The sequence below is a fragment of the Sinohyriopsis cumingii genome, chromosome 10 (assembly GCF_028554795.1).
Source record: "Sinohyriopsis cumingii isolate HCF-2022 chromosome 10, ASM2855479v2, whole genome shotgun sequence".
Taxonomy (NCBI): domain Eukaryota; kingdom Metazoa; phylum Mollusca; class Bivalvia; order Unionida; family Unionidae; genus Sinohyriopsis; species Sinohyriopsis cumingii.
Genome location: NC_142970.1, coordinates 1,567,248 through 1,584,358, shown reverse-complemented (window position 1 = coordinate 1,584,358; position 17,111 = coordinate 1,567,248). Strand labels below are relative to the sequence as shown.

Here is a 17,111-nt window from a genome sequence, read left to right as displayed (position 1 = left end):
GGTCCTGTAGAGATGTGGATCATCAGTAGATCCTATAGAGTGAGGTGGATCATCATTAGGTCCTGTAGAGAGAGGCAGATCATCAATAGGACCATTAGAGTGAGGTGGATCATCAGTAGGTCCTTTAGAGTAAGGTGGATCATCATTAGGTCCTGTAGATTAAGGTGGATCATCAGTAGGTCCTGTAGAGTGAGGTGGATTATCAGTAGGTCCTGTAGAGTGAGGTGGATCATCATTAGGTCCTGTAGAGTGAAGTGGATCATCAGTAGGTCCTGTAGAGTGAGGTCGATCATCAGTAGGTCCTGTAGAGATGTGGATCATCAGTAGGTCCTGTAGAGTGAGGTCGATCATCAGTAGGTCCCGTAGAGTGAGGTGGATCATCAGTAGGTCCTGTAGAGATGTGGATCATCAGTAGGTCCTGTAGAGTGAGATGGATCATCAGTAGGTCCTGTAGAGTGAGGTGGATCATCAGTAGGTCCTGTCGAGTGAGTTGGATCATCAGTAGGTCCTGTAGAGATGTGGATCATCAGTAGATCCTGTAGAGTGAGGTGGATCATCATTAGGTCCTGTAGAGAGAGGCAGATCATCAGTAGGACCATTAGAGTGAGGTGGATCATCAGTAGGTCCTTTAGAGTAAGGTGGATCATCATTAGGTCCTGTAGAGTAAGGTGGATCATCAGTAGGTCCTGTAGAGTGAGGTGGATCATCAGTAGGTCCTGTAGAGTGAGGTGGATCATCATTAGGTCCTGTAGAGTGAAGTGGATCATCAGTAGGTCCTGTAGAGTGAGGTCGATCATCAGTAGGTCCTGTAGAGTGAGGTGGATCATCAGTAGGTCCTGTAGAGATGTGGATCATCAGTAGGTCCTGTAGAGTGAGATGGATCATCAGTAGGTCCTGTAGAGTGAGGTGGATCATCAGTAGGCCCATTAGAGTGAGGTTGATCATCAGTAGGTCCTGTAGAGTGAGGTGGATAATCAGTAGGTCCTGTAGAGTGAGGTCGATCATCAGTAGGCCCATTAGAGTGAGGTGGATCATCAGTAGGCCCATTAGAGTGAGGTGGATCATCAGTAGGTCCTTTAGAGTAAGGTGGATCATCAGTAGGTCCTGTAGAGTGAGATGGATCATCAGTAGGTCCTGTAGAGTGAGGTGGATCATCAGTAGGTCCTGTAGAGAGGTGGATCATCAGTAGGTCCTGTAGAGTGAGGTGGATAATCAGTAGGTCCTGTAGAGTGAGGTGGATCATCAGTAGGCCCATTAGAGTGAGGTGGATCATCAGTAGGCCCATTAGAGTGAGGTGGATCATCAGTAGGTCCTTTAGAGTAAGGTGGATCATCATTAGGTCCTGTAGAGTGAAGTGGATCATCAGTAGGTCCTGTAGAGTGAGGTCGATCATCAGTAGGTCCTGTAGAGTGAGGTCGATCATCAGTAGGTCCTGTAGAGATGTGGATCATCAGTAGGTCCTGTAGAGTGAGGTCGATCATCAGTAGGTCCTGTAGAGTGAGGTGGATCATCAGTAGGTCCTGTAGAGAGGTGGATCATCAGTAGGTCCTGTAGAGAGAGGTGGATAATCAGTAGGTCCTGTAGAGTGAGGTGGATCATCAGTAGGCCCATTAGAGTGAGGTGGATCATCAGTAGGCCCATTAGAGTGAGGTGGATCATCAGTAGGTCCTTTAGAGTAAGGTGGATCATCATTAGGTCCTGTAGAGTGAAGTGGATCATCAGTAGGTCCTGTAGAGTGAGGTCGATCATCAGTAGGTCCTGTAGAGTGAGGTGGATCATCAGTAGGTCCTGTAGAGATGTGGATCATCAGTAGGTCCTGTAGAGTGAGATGGACCATCAGTAGGTCCTGTAGAGTGAGGTGGATCATCAGTAGGTCCTGTAGAGAGGTGGATCATCAGTAGGTCCTGTAGAGTGAGGTGGATAATCAGTAGGTCCTGTAGAGTGAGGTGGATCATCAGTAGGCCCATTAGAGTGAAGTGGATCATCAGTAGGCCCATTAGAGTGAGGTGGATCATCAGTAGGTCCTTTAGAGTAAGGTGGATCATCATTAGGTCCTGTAGAGTAAGGTGGATCATCAGTAGGTCCTGTAGAGTGAGGTGGATCATCATTAGGGCCTGTAGAGTGAAGTGGATCATCAGTAGGTCCTGTAGAGTGAGGTCGATCATCAGTAGGTCCTGTAGAGTGAGGTCGATTATCAGTAGGTCCTGTAGAGATGTGGATCATCAGTAGGTCCTGTAGAGTGAAGTGGATCATCAGTAGGTCCTGTAGAGTGAGGTCGATCATCAGTAGGTCCTGTAGAGATGTGGATCATCAGTAGGTCCTGTAGAGTGAGATGGATCATCAGTAGGTCCTGTAGAGAGGTGGATCATCAGTAGGTCCTGTAGAGTGAGGTGGATAATCAGTAGGTCCTGTAGAGTGAGGTGGATCATCAGTATGCCCATTAGAGTGAGGTGGATCATCAGTAGGTCCTGTAGATGAGGTGGATCATCAGTAGGTCCTGTAGAGAGGTGGATCATCAGTAGGTCCTGTAGAGTGAGGTGGATCATCAGTAGGTCCTGTTGAGTGAGGTGGATCATCAGTAGGTCCTGTAGGGTGAGGTTGATAATCAGTAGGTCCTGTAGGGTGAGGCAGATCATCAGTGAGCCCTGTTGGGTTAGATGGACTATCACGTATGGATTGCCATGTTGGTGCAAACTTGTTGTGGCTGTAATTTGGAAATTGCGATAGATGACCTTCATTGCAAAAGCAAGAAAAGGTACTAACACCACCACACAGTGAGTCAGTTTGCTGGTCCTGGAATTTTCTTAATGAGCATTGCAAGCCCCATCAGGCCATCTCTCCCCATTAGTGTTGCCCTAATGCTGAAAATCCTGGCCACAAGGCAGGCATTGCTATCATGACTGATGCTAGGGCTACCTTAAATGTCACATACATCACTATTGCCTTGGTAAGTGGAACAACATGAGCAAATGCTTCTTGACATTATTGCTGGGGAACAATGCAAAATTTCAGTGGCAATAACTCTGCTGTGACCATCATCTGTGCTGGATTTTACTTTAAGCTCTTCCATGGCAATCAGTCACTGACGTTTTCAATAGGATGTGGGCAATATTTTCCATATAATTAGTAACGTGTGTCCTGAAGCTAATCCCTCTGAGGCAAGTCTTCTGAAGGATCTTGGACCAGCCCATGGGTGGGACCTGGTCCAAAGTTATATTTTAGATCTACTGTACATTATGGACTGACACAATATTCATGTTGATTCCTTTTGTTTGATGTGCATTATACACAGGTAAAAGTGATACCAGTTTTTACAAGTTTTTGAAAAGATAAAATCTTTCTTTCTTAATGATTTTGATGTTTTCTCAATTTCAGGGAAAGAGGAAACCCTTTGATTTGAATTATGGGTCTTGCAAAGGATCTGATGTTGGCTCACTGACTTATAGTTCAGTCAGTGAGGGACTCTTCACTGTTAGAGAACAAAAAGAGTATCCACTTCCACAGCAGATGAATTCTTTGTCCAATTCTGGCAAATATGGTCCCCCAGAACCAGTACAAGAAAGTCATTCTGCTTCAAAAAGCAAATCAGATCTTCAGATTCATCAGAATTTTGAAGTGAATAGCAAGAATCTTGCCAAATCCTTTTCTATATACTCTGCAAAGAAGAAAAACATTGATGTTCTTGAAAGCAGGAACAAAAATAGGAAAACTGAGAAATATTCACTTGGAGCTTACTCCCAAACAATAGACAAAAGAGATGTAAGTAGTGTGTCAGCCAGACAGAATGATTCAGCAGTGAAAAATCATAATGGAAGAATTGGAAATGATGAGTTTTATGAAACCGGCTTCAGATCTGAAGCCAGTATGCCAAAGTCTCCAAAACTGGATTCAGGCTTTAGTAGTTCTACAGAAAAACCCAAGGTACCAACTGCCAGTTGGTCTGAAACAGAGAAGCCCATTCTTAGACAACATGTAAGTTCTAAATCACATAAATCCAGGACAGTGGAATTTGATAAAAATTCTAACTCAGGATTCCATCCAGAGTATGCAAAACCTGATAAAAGTGTTGTTTTTGAAGAGAACAATGAAGGAGATCTTGTTTCACGTTCACACTCACTGGTAGATTTGACCTCTGGACTTACTTTCTCACTTGTGGGTCAGAAAAAGGCAGATAGTGTACAACATTTACCAACTAATACAACAAGTATGGACAAAAGGAATGTCATTCCCAACAATCAGAGAGATTTAGTAGGAAATGTCCCCAAAAACAATGGGAACAGTTGTAATAATAAGCGATTCATGTCTTTACAAAACTTGTCAGCCTGTGTTAATAATCTAGATGAGAAACAAATTTCCTGTGCTAAACTTGATGAGAAACGACCAAGAAGATTACCAGAAGTTCCATGTGGTGTTGATATTAATGAGAAGCGTAGACAGGTTTCAGATTTCATGAAAATGAGAATGACTTTAAGCAGTCAAGGAAGTTTAAGTCCTCGATCTATTTCAACATCCAACAACAGCTCAAGCCGGCAAGGTGGGGTAAGCACAACGCCATCTGACAGAGAAGTTTCAGCACTTCTTGCACCAAATAAAGCTCTGCAGAATAATGCATCGTCTTCCTTGGATCTGTGTAATTTGAACTTGACTGATGAAAATCAGGCCAGTCCTTTACAGGTCACTCAGAAACAGACACCATTGTCTCAGTCGGTAAGAAGCTCAGGTTCATTCAGTTCTCAGGATCACAGTATGAGTTGTTTCTCTAGAGTGCCATCTAGTGGCATGAGTGAATCAGGGCTAACTACTCTAACTTCCCAAAGCACCGTGGACTCTGGTTACATTACAAATGATGCAGAGAGTGATGTACCTTCTACCTCAAACTATGCCAGGTCTATAAAACAGTCTGCACAGAATTTGTATACTTCTAACAAATACTTTAAATCTGCTGTGCATCATAATAACAAACCTAGTGCAGACACAAGGACATGGATAGAGAAGCAGGTGTCTCAACCCCACACGGAGAACGGGGCAAGTTTTGTAGCACCTGGGAATAATACTCTTCCCAGAATGGCTAGTTACTCAAGGTCAGATAATTCATGTTCATTTAGTACTCCTGGAGCAGAGTCCAATGCTGAATGTTTAGTTCATGAAAAAGACAAGGTATCAACATTTAGAAACACTCAGCCACATACATCTAATTTACACAGGAAAGGAATTTCTAATTCGATGTCATTTGGATTAAATACAACTGGATCTGATTCTGGATTTAAACTTTCCAATTTTCAGAATTGTCCTGTGGGATCACTTCAGGATTTGAGCAAACATCAACCATTTGTTTACAATGAACATTTCCACAAAGGAAATGAAAACTCAGAAGCAGATCCTCTCAGTAAAACCTGGCCAGAGGGATTACAATTTTCAAGCAATAATAAGCAGTCAGATCATACAAGAAGATATTCAAGGAGACCCAGCTTATTTCAGATATTGCAAATATATGAACTTTGCCCAGTCAGGTTGAAATTACCAGACAATATGGCAGTATTTGATTTGATTAAATTAATTGAGTGTGAAGTCATGCTACCATCTCCATGGTCTGAAAACAAAAATTCTGACCAGACTGTGTCTAGTCCTAAAGGGAATCATGCTAAGCTTGGTGGACCAGGAAGTGCCTTTAAACCAGTCAAGTCTGGAAATTCAAGCCTGGCACCTATCAATGTGGTAACTGTGGTGCAAATATCCAGTAAGCTTGCAGATTACTGTGATGAAGGAAACATAATGAAAGGAGATCTTATTGTTGAGGTAGGTTTTCAAATAAAAATGGTGTTCCAATTTCAAATTGTTAAAGCTACATTAAAAATATATAAACACACAAAACACACATAATAAAGGGTGCTATACTGAAGAAGAGCTGTATGTAATACAATAGTTCAGGATCCCATTTTCCAAATAGATTAAGGTTTAAAGTGATTCTGGCTGTAACATCTATTATATTTTTAGTTTATACTTTCATATGATGTCACAGGCTTCCATAATTCGGAACACCTTTATTTATACTGCAGTCACACCATGGACCGTGTACTCGCTCTCCTTTATTACAGCATCCTTCATTATACATGTGCTACGATAATGGAGTCATGCAATGGACCATGCTACAGGTCTTTGTCAGTATAGCACCCTTTATTATGTGTGTGTTGTGTGTTGATGTATTTTTAAAGTAACTTCAGCAATTTGAGTCATCGCTATGATGTCTGCAGTGTGGCAGTTTATAGTGACGTCTAGTACTGGGACTTAATGCTGCAGACATGTCATCATGTCCCACCCAGTCACATTATCCTGATGCACCAGTCCTAACACTAACTTCTTAATGCTGAGTGCCAATTGAGGAAACTGTTAGTATTTTTAAGTCCATGGTTGGCCTGGGTTTGAATCCAAGATCTCCTGCATCCAATGTGGACTCTCTAATGACTTAGACCACTGAAGCAGTCCCCTTTATTATTGTGATGTGATTACATCATGGACTCTGTTACAGTTCTCCTATAATGTGATACTGTTATGACTGTGGTATTAAACTAAGTAATGGAAGAAGCAAAACCTAACAAGCTTAGTTAAATTCAGCAAATACTTTATTTCATGCAATAAAAAGTGATAATGTGAAACAAACTTACAATATAATCAGGAAAGTTCTATCAGAAGTCCAGAAGTATAGAGTGTTCCAGATGAATTCCAGTGGTGTTCCAAATGAATTCCAATCTTGAATGTGCTGATGTACCAATAGTCTTGAATTTGCAGATGTACCAATAATCTTGATGTATCACTGATATAATCCAGAATATCTCTGAATGAATTCACAATAATCCCAAAGTAGTATTTTAGTCTAAAATGTCAAGGAGCCCTTTCTTATTCCAGTGGATAATAAATAATTCCTCTAAAATTATATCTGAACAGAACTAAAATTGTTTCCACAAAGACCGATATTAAAACAGGAATGAGTAATTGCTTACACTTGGTCTTCTTTATCCACAGATAAGAACCTGACTTATGACACATCAAAATGTCCTTGACCTACGTCATATCCAATGGAAATTTCCATCAAATTCTTAAACAAGGTCAGGTTTTTTATTTAAATTTAGCAAACAACCTGATAAAAATCCGGTAGATCACAGGACCTCAAAGGGAAAACCAATGTCCTGAACTCAAATCCAAGTAAACATATTTAAAAATATGACATTAGTCAGATAGGCTCAAATTCCTACCCACAAATAACAGACAATGGTCAGTCACCCAATACAAATTCCTACCCACAAATAACAGACAATGGTCAGTCACCCAATACAAATTCCTACCCACAAATTATGGACAACGGCCAATCATAATACAAATTCCTACCTACAAATTACAGACAATGGTCAATCACCCAATACAAATTCCTACCCACAAATTACGGACAATGGTCAATCACACAATACAAATTCCTACCCACAAATTATGGACAATGGTCAATCACACAATGCAAATTCCCACCCACAAATAACAGACAATGGTCAGTCACCCAATACAAATTCCCACCCACAAATAACAGACAATGGTCAGTCACCCAATACAAATTCCTACCCACAAATTATGGACAACGGCCAATCATAATACAAATTCCTACCTACAAATTACAGACAATGGTCAATCACCCAATACAAATTCCTACCCACAAATTACGGACAATGGTCAATCACACAATACAAATTCCTACCCACAAATTACGGACAATGGTCAATCACACAATGCAAATTCCTACCCACAAATTATAGAGAATGGTCAATCACCCAATACAAATTCCTACCCACAAATTACAGACAATGGTCAATCACCCAATGCAAATTCCTACCCACAAATTATGGAGAATGGTCAATCACCCAATACAAATTCCTACCCACAAATTACAGACAATGGTCAATCACACAATGCAAATTCCTACCCACAAATTATGGAGAATGGTCAATCACACAATTCAAATTCCTACCCACAAATTATGGAGAATGGTCAATCACACAATGCAAATTCCTACCACAAATTATGGAGAATGGTCAATCACACAATTCAAATTCCTACCCACAAATTATGGAGAATGGTCAATCACACAATACAAATTCCTACCCACAAATTATGGACAAGGGTCAATCACACAATACAAATTCTTACCCACAAATTATGGACTATGGTCAATCACAATACAAATTAGATATACCAGGTACATGCCATTACAGGTCATCATGCAATCACAACATGGACTCTGTAACAGCTCTCCTTCATTACAGCATCCATCATTATACTATGATAATGGAGTCATGCCATGGCACCCTGTTACAACTCTCCTTCATTACAGCATCCATCATTATACTGTGATAATGGAGTCATGCCATGGCACCCTGTTACAACTCTCCTTCATTACAGCATCCATCATTATACTATGATAATGGAGTCATGCCATGGCACGCTATTACAACTCTCCTTCATCATCATATAATTCCAGATGCAATGCAGTCATATCATGAATTATATAACAGGTCTCCACTCTTCATTATAAATGATAAATGCATGGACCCTGATACATATTTTTTTATACAAAAATTCAGTACAATCACCTGCTTAAGTATTTGTTAACTCCACTTTATTAAAGTTGGGCTTGGTATTTGATTCCTAAATATGTAATTATGTAATTGTCAGCTGTTTTACTTCCATTGAAACAGTAGGGCAACTAATATTGGCAAAGCCATTATGCCAGTGTGCCAGGTCTGCCATTTGAGATTTTCATCAATGCCACACCTATCATAATTTCAGAGCATGTTGTAATTAAACCTGCCTCATTGTTTTTGTAATAAACAATTGCATATTTCGTGATTGTAGCTATCATGTGCAGCCCGTTAGTACATTTGCAGCCACATCCGTAAAAAGTGACATTCTGAAACTAGCATGTGGATTGTCAGAAGTGTAACTGTGGTTTCACTTTCATCCATAGAGTACCCATAATTGTGGATTTTGTGGGTTGTTCCAAAACAATGATGTGTTGTCTCTCCCAATTAGGAAAGTACCAACAATCAATAAGAGAGAGTTCACCCATCTGAGGATTTGCTACCTCATTGCACCAGGCATCCCATCTGGTGGAAAAGGAAGAGACATGGTCATTTGACATGGCAGTAAACTTCATTTATTGCCTCTCAGTAAATGAAGTTTATGGCCTCCTTGCTCCAAATCTTTGAACTAAGCTTTTGGAAAGACTTTCAGGAATTATAGCTAGACCAGATCTGATTCAGCTCCCCTCACTCTAGCATGGTTAGGGAGCTTGCACAGAAATTTTAAATTGCTGGAATCGGTGAGCCAACATAGGGGGGTGGTCAGTCCACCCTGCTACACTGAGGGTTTACTCAGCTAGCAGTTATAAAGTTCATGCCCCATATGGCCCATTAAGCCCACATCCCATCTTGGATGCCAGAGCTTTGCAAGTGGGGATTTCATTGTGGTCATTTACTCACCTCTGTATGCAAATATAAACTAAGGTTAGGTTGATTATGAGTATAGTTTTTCATGCTGACCTGTTCATGGAGGCTTCCTTCAAGCCCTTTGAAGGTAGAATCACTATCATCTGCTGCTTTGCAACATTTATTGGAAGCAGTTGCAAAGACATCAAGACACTTTTTCTATGGCCATGAGAATATCTTCATCTCTGCAGAGATGATGCTTTGGACACCTCAAAAAGCATTGCTAGATCATAGCAAGAACCTTATTTGGGATGCTCCCCTGGAATCAGAGACCTTATTTGGTGGTGTGATACCATCCATTGCCTTAGGATCTGAAGGACCATCATCATAGGTCTTTCACTTCAGCTCCTGGCTCATCAGTACAGGCCAGGAAGCATACTAAACCTAACTATTCCATGGGGAAAGCAAAGTTCCAGAAGGGTATGAAATTAAATCAGCCTGTTAAGCAACCCCTTTCAAACCCTCTTCACAACAGTTGTCCATGAGATGGAGAGCCTGGAAAGGCAAGGCAAAGGAGTCCCCCCTTTCCCAGGAGGGGGAAAGGTAGGGTGAAACTAAAGTGTTTTGTACTTCTCCTGCCATGCATCCCTCTTTGTTTAAGACAGTTGGAGCCCAGCTATGTCTCTTTTCAGATGCCTGGTCAGTAGTAAAGGAGGACTTATATCTACACTTTTCACTTCTCTCTCAAAGAACCCCATCTTATTCCAACAGTCAAATTTAACCAAATTAAAGGAAGAGTTGCACACCCTTCTTCAGTAGAGAGGGTTCAAAACTTCAGGTTGCCAGCTATTTACTCCCTGATGTTTTTCATACCGATTAATGGCAGGAATCTGATTCATATTCCCACCAAAACAAATTCCTGTGAGAGGACACTTTCATGATGGGAATTAAAGCTTCAGTCTGGAGCATCATCAGGCCTAGAGACTGCGCAGATTCTGTTGACCTTCATGGTGCTTATTTTTTAATAATCAAATTTTTCCTGCACATAAGAAATACTTCTGTTTTGCATAGGAAAGGAAGTTCTCCAATTTCAAGCAATGCTGTTTGGTCTAGACTCAGTGCTCAGGGTATTTACCAGAGTGATGGGAATATAGTGGCTGCTCACCTAAGGTATATGCGGATCCCCCTTCTTTGACTGACTACTGCATGACAGCAGGAAACAGTCCATGTTCATATGCCCCACCGTTGGTCCACAGTGACTTGGCTAGGACTTGTACCAAACCTATAGAAACAGATCCAGATCTCTTTCTCCTTCTCATGTTTTGTTTATGTAGAAATGAATTTCATCACCTATCAGGGCCAGACAAGATAAACAGGATCCTTTATCATTTGAGGACTCTACAAGCCAAGGCCTCATTGTCAGCCCAGCTTGAATTCTGCAGTGGACCTGTTACCCTTTCAAAGTCCCATTTTGTATCCTCTCCAATTTCTCCTGTTGACAATCTGGAATCCACACAAGGATTCTCTTATAGCCCAAATTGCTCAAGGGTTGGCATTACAGTACCACTTCAAGTGATGGTACCCATCAAGAAAATTATCTGACTTCAATTCCATTGCATACACAAACCCCACTTCTATCTGTACACTGACAAATCAGATTTAGTGTGGGGTGCTCCAGAAGGATTATTTTTCAGGGTGAATGGCCCCAGGAAAAGATCTTCTTCTCACCAACAACATATAAATAAGAGTTGTGTTCTTTGCCTAGAACATGGATATGATGGCCTCATCAGATAACACGTTTAAGGCTGCATACCTCAGATGAAAAAAAGCACTTGTGCTGTTCTGTCTGCATATAAGTATGGAGCTTTCAGTGCCTGGCAGAGTCAAAAGGCATTACACATTGTAACATTCTTGGAAAGAACAATATCCTTGCAGCAGTTTGTCCAGAACAGGCAGTACTGCAATCTCCAGTAGAGGCCCCCAGTTTCAGTTGCATCTGTGCTGGGAATTATTAACATAGAATCCCTTTGTTAGGGCACGTATGTTCTATTGGGCATCTTCAGAAGGGAAAAGGAAGGGTAGGAAATTGCATTTCCTTTCCATAAAGGGTTCAGCTGAATTTCAGCATCCACCATCTCTAAATAGAATTCACTTACTATCAAGAGAACTTAGATGGATCACTCACTCAGAAAGCTGTTTCATTCATGAGAATTGTTATGACTTTAGGGTCTTAAACTACATAACAAGAAAGAGCAATAACCAGGTTTTCTATAATTGAAAATATAATTTATTTCTGTAAAATAGAATTAAAAATAATTTACAAGGGGTTTTCTATTGCACAGAGGACTCCTAATTCCCAGAAATTCTATCTATTCCAATAGAGCCAAGTAATCCGAACAAGTTCCAAAGGTACTCTGATTGATGTCTGAATAGTACTGATGTACCAACAGTAGAGAAGAATCACTGTTATAATTCTAAAATGTCGCTGAATGAATTCATGGTAATTCCAATACAGCTCTTATCCACTTTGTCTTTCAGTGAATGTTAGAGCACTATAATTCCAAGAAATGACTAAAATTAAATAAATTGATCAATCTCCTTATACTTCTCTAATGGCCTAGTGGTTAGAGCGTCCGCTTCGGAAGCGGAAGGTTGTGGGTTCGATCCCTGGCTGAGTCATACTAAAGACTTACAAAAATGGTACGAACAGCTCCCTCGCTTGTCACTCAGCTTTAAGAGGTTAGTGTTAGGACTGGTCGGCCTGGTGTCAGGATAATGTAACTGGGTGGGACATCATGCTACATGTCTGCGGCATGATACCCCAGTGCTAGACACCACTATAAACTGTCACACTGCACACCAGTGATACTTTTAAGAATAAATGATTCCACTTAAAAATTATTTTAAATACATAGCTAATACACAATGCAATACTAGGGATTTGAATGACTCATCTGATGTCCTTTTTAACCCAATGGCCTATAAAAGAATCAAGTGCCATTGTACAAGGACTTATGACATTGAGTCTGACTGGATAATGCATGTGTTCTGAGAACTTTTTCGTACAAGAGGGTGATGTATCAGACATAGAGAAGGGGTTTTCTATTGCACATAGGGTGGTGTATCAGACATAGACAAGGGGTTTTCTATTGCACAAGAGGGTGGTGTATCAGACATAAACCAGGGGTTTTCTATTGCACAAGACGATGGTGTATCAGACATAGACAAGGGGTTTTCTATTGCACAAGAGGGTGGTGTATCAGACATAGAGAAGGAGTTTTCTATTGCACAAGAGGGTGAAGTATCAGACATAGAGAAGGGGTTTTCTATTGCACATAGGGTGGTGTATCAGACATAGACAAGGGGTTTTCTATTGCACAAGAGGGTGGTGTATCAGACATAGACAAGGGGTTTTCTATTGCACAAGAGGGTGGTGTATCACATAGACCAGAGGTTTTCTATTGCATAAGAGGGTGGTGTATCAGACATTTGCACAAGAGGGTGGTGTATCAGACATAGAGGAGTTTTCTATTGCACAAGAGGGTGGTGTATCAGGCATAGAGAAGGGGTTTTCTGTTGCACAAGAGGGTGGTGTATCAAACATAGACCAGGGGTTTTCTATTGCACAAGAGGGTGGTGTATCAGACACAGAGAAGGGGTTTTCTATTGCACAGGGTGGTGGTATATCAGACATAGACAAGTGGTTTTGTATTGCACAATAAGGTTGTGTTTCAGACACAGACAAGGGTTTTTTTATTGCACAAGAGGGTGGTGTATCAGACATAGACCAGAGGTTTTCTATTGCATAAGAGGGTGGTGTATCAGACATAGACCAGGGGTTTTCTAATGCACAAGAGGGTGGTGTATCAGACATAGGGAAGGGGTTTTCTATTGCACAAGAGGGTGGTGTATCAGACATAGAGAAGGGGTTTTCTATTGTACAGGGTGGGGGTGTATCAGACATAGAACAGGGGTTTTCTGTTGCACAAGAAGGTGGTGTATCAGACATAGACAAGGGGTTTTCTATTGCACAAGACGATGGTGTATCGGACATAGAGAAGGGGTTTTCTGTTGCACAAGAGGGTGGTGTATCAGACATAGACAAGAGGTTTTCTATTGCACAAGAGGGTGGTGTATCAGACATAGACCAGGGATTTTCTATTGCACAAGAAGGTGGTGTTTCAGACATAGACAAGGTGTTTTCTATTGCACAAGAGGGTGGTGTATCAGACATAGACCAGGGGTTTTCTGTTGCACATAGAGTGGTGTATCCGACATAGACAAGGGGTTTTCTATTGCACAAGAGGGTGGTGTATCAGACATTGACCAGAGGTTTTCTATTGGATAAGAGGGTGGTGTATCAGACATAGACCAGGGGTTTTCTATTGCACAAGAGGGTGGTGTATCAGACATAGAGAAGGGGTTTTCTATTGCACAAGAGGGTGGTGTATCAGGCATAGGCAAGGGGTTTTCTATTGCACAAGAGGGTGGTGTATCAGACATAGACCAGGGGTTTTCTATTGCACAAGAGGGTGGTGTATTAGGCATAGAGAAGGGGTTTTCTATTGCACAGGAGGGTGGTGTATCAAACATAGACCAGGGGTTTTCTGTTACACAAGAGGGTGGTGTATCAGACATAGAGAAGGGGTTTTCTATTGCACAGGGTGGTGGTGTATCAGACATAGACAAGCAGTTTTCTATTGCACAAGAAGGTGGTGTTTCAGACATAGACAAGGGGTTTTCTAATGCACAAGAGGGTGGTGTATCAGACATGGAGAAGGGGTTTTCTATTGCACAAGACGGTGGTGTATCAGACGTAGGGAAGGGGTTTTCTATTGCACAGGAGTGTGGTGTATCAAACATAGACCAGGGGTTTTCTATTGCACAAGAGGGTGGTGTATCAGACGTAGAGAAGGGGTTTTCTATTGTACAGGGTGGTGGTGTATCAGACATAGACCAGGGTTTTCTGTTGCACAAGAAGGTGGTGTATCAGACATAGACAAGGGGTTTTCTATTGCACAAGAGGGTGGTGTATCAGACATAGACAAGGGGTTTTCTATTGCACAAGAGGGTGATGTATCAGACATAGAGAAGGGGTTTTCAATTGCACAAGAGGGTGGTGTATTAGACATAGACCAGGGGTTTTCTATTGCACAAGAGGGTGGTGTATCAGACATAGACAAGGGGTTTTCTATTGCACAAGAGGGTGGTGTATCAGACATAGACCAGGGGTTTTCTATTGCACAGGGGGTGGTGGTGTATCAGACATAGACCAGGGGTTTTCTATTGCACAAGAAGGTGGTGTATCAGACGTAGAGAAGGGGTTTTCTATTGCACAAGAAGGTGGTGTATCAGACATAGACAAGGGGTTTTCTATTGCACAAGAGGGTGGTGTATTAGACATAGACAAGGGGTTTTCTATTGCACAAGAAGGTGGTGTATCAGACATAGACCAGGGGTTTTCTATTGCACAAGAAGGTGGTGTATCAGACATAGACAAGGGGTTTTCTGTTGCACGGGGGGGGGGGGGGTGGATCAGACATAGACAAGGGATTTTCTATTGCACAAGAAGGTGGTGTATCAGACATAGACCAGGGGTTTTCTATTGCACAAGAAGGTGGTGTATCAGACATAGACCAGGGGTTTTCTATTGCACAGGGGGTGGTGGTGTATCAGACATAGAGCAGGGGTTTTCTATTGCACAAGAAGGTGGTGTATCAGACATAGACAAGGGATTTTCTATTGCACAAGAAGGTGGTGTATCAGACATAGACAAGGGGTTTTCTATTGCACAAGAGGGTGGTGTATTAGACATAGACAAGGGGTTTTCTATTGCACAAGAAGGTGGTGTATCAGACATAGACCAGGGGTTTTCTATTGCACAAGAAGGTGGTGTATCAGACATAGACAAGGGGTTTTCTATTGTATAGAGGATAACAATAGTTACATAGTAAAAATTAGTTTTACCCAAAAAATAAATGCTTACTTAGTAATAGTTACAGTATTTTGATTGACCTAAAAACAGAAGTGCTCAAGCCAAAGTGAAAAGTTGGGAGTGTTCTTGTGCTGTTATAAATATTATTAATAGTTAATTGCAGTACACACCATAATTCTATTTGATCTACTGCTATATAAATATTTTGAATAATTAATCACAATATATACAGTATGTTAGACTATATAAAATATATAAATATGATAAAGTTAAATGTAATACAGTGTTTTGTTACATGATGAAATACAGCAGATTTAATGTAACAATGTAACTCTCACATTTTCAGATTAATCAGTATAACTGTTACCAATATTTTGTTGCTATGTCAACATGAAGAACACCAAACCTTACAACATGACTAGAATAAAAATCTTTTTTTTATTGAAAATCTAGTTTTATTGACTTATTCAGTTTACAGATGAGTCACTTAACAGATTTTGTTCTAAACTAGAGATGATGTTGTTATTTTTTTTTATAACCAGGTCAATGAGCAGCTGGTAATATGTACCCAACTGAAGACCCTGGAGGGCCTTTTGAGGCCCTGTCAGGGGGAACTGCTTCTGACTTTCGCTAGGGACAAGGCCAGAAAATTCAGTCCACCACAGGTATGTTACCCTGCCTGAGCTACCTCTTTGACTGCCCTAGCATACCCAGACAGAATAGTTATGTCTGTCTGTATTCCCTAGAAGTACCCAGACAGAATGGATTTACTTGAAAGAAAAAGTTCTTGTTTTGACTGTATAAATATCAGAGTGAGACATATATATCACTTTTCAACTGACAGTGACTGCAAGAGAGTCATATTCAAAACTTTTATACAGGGATGTTAATCAGTGCAAATCACTGTTGATGTTGAGACAGTGGTCTTCAGGGTGCCTTTTTTTTTTTAATAATAAGCTGTTCATATCCAATCCAGTATCTTAGCACATATTCTTACCGATCAGGATTTATGCTTTTCTCTTTTGGCTTCATGTTGCACAAATTTCCCATTTGTTATGCTGTACAGGTTCAGATGTCGTTCATGAGGAAACAAGCAAAGGATGTGGATTAATTTTAGTTTTCATGCAAATTTCATTTATTTCATAATAAGTGATGTTTTCAGATATTTACTGATGTAGACCTTTTTTCAACATACACTGTCTTGTAATCTTGTGTGGGAACAAATTAATCGCATTGATTTTGTAGAAAATGATGATAACAAAACTAATAATAAATCATTGATGATAACAATATAGTGGTGGCACCAGTAGCAGTGGTTGTAATTTTGTATATTAATACTGATGTAATAGGAAAAGAATATTATAGCAGTATATATAGTTATAGTTATAACAGTGGTGGTTATAGTAGTACATTTAGTTACAGTTATAACATTGGTTGTTGTAGCAGTACATTTTGTTACAGTTATAACAGTGGTTGTTGTAGTGGTACATTTAGTTACAGTTATAACAGTGGTTGTTGTAGTGGTACATTTAGTTACAGTTATAACAGTGGTGGTTGTAGTGGTACATTTAGTTACAGTTATAACAGTGGTTGTTGTAGTGGTACATTTAGTTACAGTTATAACAGTGGTGGTTGTAGTGGTACATTTAGTTACAGTTATAACAGTGGTGGTTATAGTAGTACATTTAGTTACAGTTATAACAGTGGTG

The 17,111-nt window shown here is 40.5% G+C and overlaps 1 protein-coding gene across 1 annotated transcript in view; it reads left to right on the top strand.

The window, feature by feature from the left end:
• Positions 1-17,111, top strand: part of LOC149789483 (uncharacterized) — a 170,845-nt gene that overhangs the window by 129,665 nt on the left and 24,069 nt on the right. The window contains exons 5-6 of the mRNA XM_089971499.1: positions 3,376-5,796; positions 15,945-16,067. Coding sequence (XP_089827625.1) covers positions 3,376-5,796; positions 15,945-16,067 — 2,544 coding nt within the window. The remainder of the gene's footprint in view (positions 1-3,375; positions 5,797-15,944; positions 16,068-17,111) is intronic.